The following is a 10,964-nucleotide window of genomic DNA, read 5'->3' as shown; positions in this document are numbered from 1 at the left end:
TGTCGATTCATCGCATGAGGTCTGTAATTCCTTCCAATGGACTGAAGGCCCGAAACAAGCCGCAGACGGTCTGACCGGAATTGGAAGGGCTATTGGCCCCTACAGCCCACAGTGTAAATTCAGTTTCTGGCTCCTGATTAGCGGATTCGACCATCCACTCGATGTAACTTTTGGTACAGGACGTACATGTAATTCCTTTTCGTTGGTTACATTGTAGATGGATTATAATCCAAAAAATTACACTTACAAGCCCAACAGATCAATTGTGGGTAGGCATAATGTAAGAATGAAAAAAGTAATGAATGGTCCAAATATATATATATATATATATATATATATATATAAACGCATCCTTTAATTGCTGGTCAGGTCATTTAATGAATTGGGTTTGCGTTTATACCCTCTCCACGTTGGGTCCATCCTTCCAACAGTTCTGATTTAAGGTACATGCCACGTCTATAGAGATGAGTGTCACCCATATCCTCACTATAGTTATGTTCGATCTACATCAAAGACATATTTGATACTTTGGTAGTGTCATGGATGATACTATGGTAATTGATTCTACATCAAAGCCATATTTGATACTTTGGTAGTGTCATGGATGATACTATGGCAATTCAAATCAAACTATCTAAATCATGGAACCCTTAAAGCGGTCGCCATCATTGAGGGCATTTGCGGCTTTGAATGGAACCTTTCTGGCATTAGCAGCTGTTAAGAAAAGGTCACATAACAGTAACGGTGGGAGTTATTATGTGAAGTTTGACTCCATTAGGAAAAAATAAAGAAAATGCCTGTAATGGGACATTATAATGATATTGGGTTAGACAGATTTTATTCCTTTAAAACAAAGTTGACTGTTAAGGGAGCTGTGATGGCTGCTGTGACCCGTATCATAATTTCCCGCTTGGGCTCAAGTCATTTTAGCCTGACCATGCATGAATTGCCCGATGGTTCATCCGTCTTTAATGTAAAATTGTAGATGGTTTGTTTCATTCCTCCAAATGTTTATTTCTTTATGCATATGTGGCCCACTTGAATGAATTATAGATTAGGAACATTTAAGTAGGAGATAGGGGTTTTATCAATTTCCAGGCCAGGCTGACCATTTTTTTTCAGGGTTTAGCTTGGCCATCGAGTCGTAAATGTTGGCCAAGACGAAATGCGGCCCATTGCTACCCCTAATTTTTTATGCACCTTGCAATAACGGGAGTTTTTATAAGATGTGTTTGAGTAACTTGTTTCTTAGAACGTGTTGTCTTTATTTTTGTAAAGGTTCCTTATATCCAACGGTAATTGGCAATATAAGCACCCTTGAACCACATCATTATTGCCTCATTGGAGGATTTGGCAAGCAAATTGGGTTGGATTCGTATCCAGATCCATCGAACCATTGTCTCTTTACTATTTGGAGAGGAAAGAACATTTAGAGTGCTCTCTTTCTCCGTTTAATTCTGGAGGGGATTGATCGATTGAATATGGTTGGTGATCCATAGATGAAAACATCATTTCAACAACCTATTAATAGAAGAGGGCATCAGTAGCTAAACCCTTCACAATTACCCATCAGGAGTCTTGTCCACATTAAATTGAAGTAATATGGACACATAGTACATCCAAGCGCACCACCCCATAATGTGTCTGAACCGATCAACACTTTCTACGATCTTGAGACAGAAGAGTTGGAACTCGATCAATGGAGGCAAATAGTCCATTCCTTTGGACTCCATACAAACAGACACATCTCTAATTTGTTTGATGTGCATATGCTTTGGTCAATTCCTACTCCCTGCACACATGCCAACAAGAGCCACAATGTCCATCACTTGGGGTCCCACCGTATGTGTATTCTGCTAGAAGAATAGGCAAGTCTATGTAAGACTCCTATTAGGTGGGCCACACATGATCATCGGTTTATATCTGACCGTTGGATTATTGGTTGTTGGAACATTTTACTATTGCTACTCAATGTCATTGAAGAAGTTTTGATGAGGTTTTCAATGGGATGTCGATGCCGTCAAAAGTCACATCGAGCGTGCCCGTAGAGTTGTGTAAGTGTGCAATTTGTTTCCTACTCCAATTGTGATACTTTATAGATCATGTGTAATCAAGATTTGAGAGTAGCATAGAAGAATAGAAATGACTTTTTAATTCATTATTAAGGGTTTCAAGGGCATACCTAGGACTTGTGAAGTGGATTGGAGGCTTGTTCGAATCAGTAACACTCTATCTCATTTAATTTATGCTTTCATAGTATATATCAGTCGCTTTATGCCATAGTTTTTTTCCGCAATGATTTTTCCACATAAAATTCAAATTGTTCTTGTTTGGACTTGATTGTGCAATTGTATCTACTTTGCTTGATTTGTTTCTTCATGCTGTCACGGTTCCTCAACAGTGAGTTGACACGTGGTGAGTGTCCACGTGTGTCTTGATCTTTATTTCTTGATTCTTGTGCTTCTATTTTCTAATGAATGAAAGGATAAGTGATAAAGGGTCGAAATTTAATGAATAACACGTCCGCTAATCACAGGTTAGGATCGTTTGATCATGAATTTTGAGTATAGGACCACTTTAAGGTGGGTCCACCAAACAGTTCCAGTTGGACCATCACCTGTTTCCTTATTTGATATTCTGTCAGTGGGATGAAAGATATGACAAAAATGTGTGGACAAGCCCTCGAGCAACCCAACACTTATTTCTCAAAGCATAGATTGAAATGGATACATATTATGAAAAATTAAAAATAAAAAACAAAAATGGAATTCACCGAAGTAAAAGCGTTCAACACTAGTTTTGACTTAAGCAGCGACCATGTTAGATTCCCTTTCAACGGCTTTCTTGAGGAAGCTATCCTCTTCCAACACCATCTGAACAGGCAAGAATCCTAACCCATTCGCCATAGCAAGCATCATCTCTTTAGTCTCTGCCCGGAACTCTTCCAAGTCCACGGTCCCATTGTGGTCGTGATCGAACTGGAGGAAGAGGGAACGGTAGAGGAGTGCAATCTCATCAGGACTTGACTCCACAAAGTCAATGCCGAAGTGGGTCTCTAGGACCCTAAGACTCTTTAGCTCTTTCATCATCTCTGTGTAGGATAGGAGACCGTCGTGGTCTATGTCGAGGCTTGCGAAATGGTTGTTGACGGAGACATTGAAGGCAAGCTCGTCCTCCACAAATGCACGGATGGTGGCGCCATCTAACACTTCTACACTCATCTTCTCTCTCTCTCTCTCTCTCTCTCTCTCTCTCTCTCTCTCTCTCCAAATGTAAGTAGCTAAGAAGGTGAGAACGAAGATTTTGTTTTGAGGGAGGGGATTTTGGGTTCGTATTTATAAGGGGGGGGGGGGGGAGAGAGAGAGAGAGAGAGAGAGAGAGAGAGAGGACTCGGTACGTTGAAATCAGGTGGCACGTTGTTTAGATGGAGGTCGGTCTGGAGGTTCTTACAAATATTACAGGGTGCATGGTCATATCATAATATGGTAAACAGATCCTTGCATCATCTAAGTACAAGGTTCGACGGTTAATCAGGACTGTACACCTGGTGCATCCTTCCAATGATGGATTCTTCTTAAAAATTGACCATAAAAAGAATGTTTCCAACCCTTCGATTTGTGTCCTTAAGATGATTGGTTGAGAGAAATCTGAGAGAAAATGATGGGTTGGATATTCCTATTTATGGTTTCTAAATATCCATGTGGGCCGTCTAGTAAAATTCCACTATTGGACGGTCCAGGTCCTTGATATACCAGTCCATGTGGATTGTAGAAGGGAGAGCTGTACCTCTCTTACGATAGTGATGGCTCTATCATAAGTTTCTTCCCCTCAATTAAAGACAAGCAAACGGTCCCATGGAAAACCACACGCGTTGAGCTCCTGTGATAGTCAAAAGTCAAACAGCACTTCTCTCGCAGTTTGGTACACTACCACAACGATTGTCCGCGTATATTCTTTAAGCTGTGGTGTCTCATCCATTCTACACGTGCTAACCATTAACTTCAGCCCAAGGTATCCAATTGTAAGGTCCACTGTGGATGGATTACATCCTGAAGATCAGGCTGATAGAAAAATCCTAACCATCCAATTGTTAGCTATCAATTGAAAAAGTTAAAAATAAAATAATCACTATTTCAAATTTAATTTGTGAATCAAGAGGACTACTTGCGTTTGATCATTGACGATTTCAGGCTGTGTTCCATCCATTGTGGGTTCCACAATTTGGGTGGACCGCATTGCCTTCAAAGTCTGCCCAGTGGTCAGTGGATGAGAAACATAACTTGAATAAATGGTGGCAAACTTTTACCATAGTCTACACGAACTATTTTGACCACAGATATTAATTGTTAATGGGCGTAATAGCATCCTGACCGTGCGTTTCTGTGGGCGTGAAATGGCCCAGTGGAGGCCATCTCATTCCTTGACAGAACCTATGTCGGTTCATTGCATAATGTCTCTAATTCCTTCCAATTATGGGCCTAAGACCCGACACTAGGCACGTACCGTCTGATCGGTTGTAAAGGGCTATTGGACCCTACAGTCCCCTGTGTAAATTCATTTTATGACTCCTAATTTACTATTTGGATCAAACACTCAATGCAAATTTCATACAGGACATGTAATTCCTTTTTGTTGGTTATATTGTAGATGGATTATAATTCAGAATATTATAGAAGTACTGTCTTTACTCACCATGAACGCCGTCTAATCGTCAGTAAAAAGAAAAGCATCAAGAAGTCCAACCTCAAGAAACAAATGTCCATTAATCTAATATCAAGATGGTCTAGTCAATTTGATTTTGGTGGCATCACCTTATGTGCAACTGTCCTTACAAATATTTAAATAATAGAATGTAATTCTAATTAACACCAGTAATGCAAATAAATTGAAACTTTTATAAAATAACAATACTTACTAAAAATAGAAAGTCCAAATAAGACTTCAGAAAAAAGAAAAAAGAAGCCCGTGATGGGCAAGTGGTCCATTCTTATGGACTATACAAATAGACACATCTCTGATTTGTTTGCTTTGCATATGCTTGGGTCAATTCCTACTCCTTGCACACGTGCCAACAATATATATGTGCAAGGGCCACAATGTCCATCAATTGGGCCCCACCATATGTGTGTTCTGCCAGAAGAATAGGCAAGTTTGGTCAGAAGGCAGCCCGTAAATGCTAACCATTCCAACACAAGAAGGAAAATAATCAAACACCTAAAATACAAGAGATACAATAACTTTTTAGGTGGAAAATCAAACACCTAATAGAGAAGATTGTACAAGGCTCTTGATCTTCTTCAAGAAAACCCATTCTCAAAATGTTGTAAGAATTCTCCAGGTCGAAAAAAAATAACTTTTGCTTAAAAAAAGAAGAAGATAAAACTAAAAGACCAAAATACACCCAGGGCCTCATGTGTTTCGCTCTTCAGGCCCACACGTGTGAGTCCCACCTTCACATGAGGAGGGAACCCCAACACTTCAAAGGATCTATTCTCAGCTTCCACTATTTATCACAGTTTTCTTTGCTTGGATAAAGGCATATTTTTAGGATGATAAGCCCCAAAACTTTATAAAGTGCCATTAGGATTTTCAGTTTACACAAGTTGGGGAAAGTGGGGTCCACGGCTCATTCATCCAAATAGAAATGGTCTCCACTGTGGATCGCATGCACCAATCATCCACCGGCCTGGAAGAATTGTAAACCTTCAATAGGTTGTCCACACATGGTGGTCGGGTTAAAATATGGCAGAGGTTTGCTCAACCAAACAAAAGGTTAATACAGCTAGGATCTGTATGATGGAATTTTGGTGTGTTGGCCATCCACTCTGCACATCGTCGTAGAAATGGGCTGGGATGGGCTTGGGCTTGGGCTTTCATTAAGAGCCCGTCAGTCTGTTCGTGTTGGATTTTTCAAGCTGGGATGGCCTTGGGCGTTGTTTAAGAGCCTGTCAGCCCAGCCTTTGTTAGATTCTAAGGGGATGTTTGGCGGATGGTATTAGATGGGATGAGGTAGGATAGAATTGCATTTGGTCCCAGCAAATTCCATTCAACATTTGGGGAGGATGAGAAAGGTTGGGATTAGGTGGGATGGAATTGCATTTGGTTCCATGCAAGATTTTCGTGAATTTTGAAATCCACAACACGTGGGCCCCATAGTGATTCATGCGTTTATCCATGTCGTTTATCCATATGCACCATTTACACGCGAAATTATGTTTATATATGTTTACAAGTGAACTACATCCGTTGTGAATTTGGCCTGTTAATTACAATTCCATGGTATACCAAACAGGATTTTTCTTAATCCATTGTTTATCCATGGCAAGAATTTTATCCCAAACATGGGATTGGATGGGTAAAATACCATGGTATTTCCAAACATGCAATCATTGTACAATAATGATGTTAATCCCATCTAATACAACTCAATACCATTTTATTCCATGGACCAAACACGCTCTAAGGGCATTTTTGTCATGTAACATGCATGATGTGGTATACTAAATGGACAGCCCAAATCTCCCACAAAAGTGAGCGACAGGTCTTGGGCTCAGACTTGCATAATCATCATGGGCCAGGCTAGGGCCTAGGTTTTACTTTGTGGGCAGGGCTTGGACAGACTTCAGCTGACTCCGCCCAGCACATTGACAGCCCTACTAAGAGCTGGAAAAATGAAAATCAAATTCCTGCGTCTATCTTTTTTTCTTCCTTTTTTTATTTAATCGAGGGTCACTACAATCCAAGCGTGAAATGACGGCCTACCCATTGCCAGCCCTGTCAATCCAACTGCTCTGCAATGATCATAACAACAATACCAATAAGTAAACAAAGGTTAGCTTTTATTTATTTATTGGGAGGTTTGCTAATGCCACGTGCATGTTGATGGCCGCCTACCCACATGCAAGCACATGTGCAATTATAGCACACGTTTTTTTTTTTTAGCTATAGCTAGCTAACCACATGAAAGGTTAAGTTGTCTTTGTTTTCTCCAGCCGCATGAGAACTAAAATGGGATAACATGTGGACAATGACATTACTTATATAAGCCTAACTAAACTTTTGCAGCAAGCAGATGATCTGTTACTCTTTCATGTCAAGTTTTCCTTTAATAAAGGCATTTTAAGAAAGTTCTGTGGGGGTAGGGAATCTGTGGGATCTACCGTGATGCATGCATTTTATACATATTGCTCATCCATTTTGAAAGATTATTTTAGAAGATGATTCCAAAAAGAAGGTAAATTGAAGGCTTAAGTAGACCATACCAAAGGAAACCCTGGGGATTGAACACCTATTGTTGAAAACTTCTTAGGGGGCCACAGAAGTTTCTGATCATGGATATTTATGTTTTTCCTTCTTCCATATCTATGTGACCTTAAGAAGCAGATTGGATTCAAATAAACATCACAATGGTCCTTGGAAGGATCGATGTAATGGTGGGCATCATTGTCACCTGATTCCTGTGTGGTCCACTTGAGCCTTTGATCTACCTACTTTTGAGCTCATCACCTAAAATGATCAGTCAAAATATACGGAGAACAACATGGATAAAACACATACATCACTATGGCCCCACATAGCCTCTTCTAGGACAGTCCATCTCTAGCTAGGTCTTGGTGGGGATAGTAATCAATCCCTGTTCATGTGGCACACACCACCGACCTTGGTGGTGTGTTAAAATGACAATTTTCTGTAAGCCCCACGGCATGTACACGTTCTACCTACACCATCCATGCATTCTACCATGTTAGGGAATGAACCCAAAAATAAGGTAAATCCAAATCCGCACCACATAAATCAGTGGGCGTCTACCACACCATGCAATCTGAGTCCTTACAATGGATCCATGTCATTTACTTCACACATGGCATGCCTGGTCTAGGTGAGAACCGTTCATTTGTAGGTCCAAAAGCGAACGGAGTGGAGATGAAAATAGCAATGGCTCACGTTCACATTCAATGGAAAAAAAAAAAAAACAGAAAAAAAGTCATGTATTTTAGATGGCTAGGTTGAGTTCCGTGAAGGTAAATTTTGGTTAATTTCCAATCGAATGGCAAAGCCCATGACATGTCTGGTTCAAATTATCACAAAGATATTGACTTGCTTTTATTGTTTTGTCCTTTTTGTGCCATGATTGCAGCTCCTTGTCTGTTGTCTTTATCTACTGCCTTCATTTAATATTATTTCTTACTTTTCTTTTTTTTAATTACTCCTCTTCCACGTGTTCGGAATGGCCATCCAATACATCCAAGCGATGTTTTGGATTGGTCGCATTCCGTGTTGTCTCTATTTCTCTTTATACCGTACCAGGGGAGGTGACATGTGCCACCAACACCAAAGCAAAAGACAAAAGGGTGGTCGACCCATCTTTATATTTTCCTAATCTATAGCATACTGGGACTTAAGACCTATCTCGTTTTTGGGTTAACATTTTAATATGAGCTGGAGTAACATATGGATAATATAAATTTCACACAATGATCGTTACAATGGGTCTCACAGAGCCTTTGTTTAAAACTCTCTATCGTGCAAGCTACATGCAAATTACTAATCTGTGACCTACTTAAGCTTCAAACCTATATCTCCTCAAAGAATGATACTTAATTACTATAAAATTTAAGCAATTTGAGAAGAACATAAAGTTTTAACGTGGAAAACCCTTGCTGGAAAAAACCACGGCACAAAGTGACAGAAATCCACTATGAAAAAAACTTACAAGAGAGAGGACTTACCCGATTCGAACAACCTCGAATCTCACCCTACTACACTTTTGATTTCCCTAGAACCCCTTTAGAAAGCTTTAGAATTATTTTTCATCATTTAAAAAGCCCTAGGGACCCCTATTTATAGTTTAGGCAACTTCCTTTCGCACTCTTGTGAAAGACGGCTCAAATTTCAGATCCACATCGATTCGAAGCGAATGCAAGCTACGACTAGTCGAGCCGAGGTTACGACTAGTCGTAGGCCCCTACGACCGGTCGAGCAATCACCACGACCGGTCGTGAGTCCCGAGACACTAAAAAGTGAGCTCATTGGACTTCGACCGGTAGTGGTTGACCATCGGTTGAAGCGAAGAAAAATCTAAAGATTTAAGGCTTGAGACAACAATCTCCACTAAGTCTTCAATTTTTAACTATATAGCTCCTTGACCTCTTATCTTATTTCTTCATTTCATCATAGCTTCAATCAACGCTTCTCGTGCACACTCCGTCCTTCTTTTATGCCATCGCCTAGCTCAGAGAAGTTGCACAGAACTTGAACTTTTCTGTATTAACGACCTTGGTGAGCATGTCTGCTGGATTCACGCTGATGTGAATCTTTTCCAGTATGACGCCTCCTTCCTCAAGCACCTGTTGGATAAAGTGGTGACAAACATCAATGTGCTTAGGACGTGAGTGATAAACAGAATTTTTAGCCAAATTGATAGCGCTTTCGCTATTACAGTTAACCGGCACGGCCTCCTGCTGAAGTCCCAACTGATTTATCATGCCTCTGAGCCAAACACCTTCTTTAAACGCTTCCGTCACTGCCATATATTCCGCTTCGATCGTGAAAAGAGCCACCACTGACTGAAGCTTCAACATCCAACTGATTGCTCCACCCGCTAGTATAAACGAGTATCCTGAAGTAGACTTCCTGGAATCCATACTGCCTGCATAGTCAGAATCCACATACCCTACCAACTTTGTCCATGTCTTTTCAAAAGTTAAAACGTAGTCTTTCGTACCTCGAATGTATCGAAGTAGCCATTTCACCGCTTCCTAATGTTGCTTGCCGGGGTTTGACATGTATCTGCTCACAACACCGACTGCCTGTGAAATATCCGGTCTCATACAAACCATGACATATATTAAACTATCAACCGCATTCGAATAGGGCACATGAGACATAACCTGCTTTTCCTCATTAGATTTAGGACATTGTTCTGAGGAAAGCTTGAAGTGAGCCGCGTGAGGAACGCTCACCGGCTTGCCGTAGCCATAAACCTATGGCTACGATTTTAGTTCATAGCTAGTTCGTAACACGACCGTCAAGTCGTAGGTGCCGTAATAATAAGTCTGGAACCTATGGCTACGGATTTAATCCATAGCTATAGTTAAACAACTACAGATATAATCCGTAACAATTATATCTATAGCGAAAACTTTCAAACGGCTACGGATATTATTTGTAGTTGAAAGTCCGTAGCAATATACCAAAATTGAAAAGGCTACACTTGTTGATTAGTGGCTATGGTCAATATCCGTAGCTATATTGTACACTAAAAATTAAATCCTTTGTTCATTCAATTACCACTGTATAATCATTCATTCATTCAATTACCACTTGCATAATCATTCATTCATTCAATTACAATCCTTCATTCAACTCCAATCCTTCATTCATTCATTCAATTACAATCCTTCATTCAATCAATTACAATTACAATCCTTCATTCAATCAATTACAATTACAATCAATTACAGTTACAATTACAATAATGCTGAAAATACAAATCTTTGGCTTCATTAGAGAAATGTGCTCGACTTCACCCTGAAATTTCAACAGCTTCGTATATTCCATCATCCTACAAACAGTCATGTCATTCATAAATTAGAATGCCCATTGGGGAAAAGAAAGACAGTGAAAGAAGTGCATCACGTATAACCACTTTTTTTCTTAATGAATTAAAAAAAACTCAAAGAGGAATGAAATTGACACAAAAGAAATGGTCTCACCATATGATTATAGGTTTTGGTTTAGGTTTAGGTTATAGGTTTAGGTTAAAGTTAGGCTATAGGTTATAATTAAGTTTAGGTTATAGGTTAAGGTTTAGGTTATAGGTTTTGGTTTAGGTTTAGGTTAAGGTTTAGGTTTAGGTTATAGGTTTAGGTTTAGGTTTAGGTTATAGGTTATAGCTTTTGGGAACTTGATTATATGTTAAGATTTAGGTTTAGGAAATCGGGTTCGGGATCGGGTTTAGGTTT

At 39.8% G+C, this 10,964-nt stretch overlaps 1 protein-coding gene across 1 annotated transcript; it reads right to left on the bottom strand.

Annotated features, from left to right (window-relative positions):
- Nucleotides 1–2,783: 2,783 nt before the first annotated feature.
- Nucleotides 2,784–3,281, bottom strand: LOC131227635 (uncharacterized). The gene has a single exon (XM_058223442.1). The coding sequence runs from the start codon at nucleotides 3,219–3,221 to the stop codon at nucleotides 2,805–2,807; it is 417 nt and encodes a 138-aa protein (XP_058079425.1). The 5' UTR covers nucleotides 3,222–3,281; the 3' UTR covers nucleotides 2,784–2,804.
- Between the last annotated feature and the right edge of the window lie 7,683 nt (nucleotides 3,282–10,964).

Source organism: Magnolia sinica, chromosome 2 (genome assembly GCF_029962835.1).
Source record: "Magnolia sinica isolate HGM2019 chromosome 2, MsV1, whole genome shotgun sequence".
Taxonomy (NCBI): Eukaryota; Viridiplantae; Streptophyta; class Magnoliopsida; order Magnoliales; family Magnoliaceae; genus Magnolia; species Magnolia sinica.
Note: the sequence above shows the minus strand (reverse complement) of the source record. Positions and strands in the feature narration are given on the sequence as shown.

Excerpts from the sequence above, each read along its gene's own strand:
- LOC131227635 (XM_058223442.1), bottom strand. The coding sequence starts at position 3,221 with ATGAGTGTAGAAGTGTTAGATGGCGCCACCATCCGTGCATTTGTGGAG.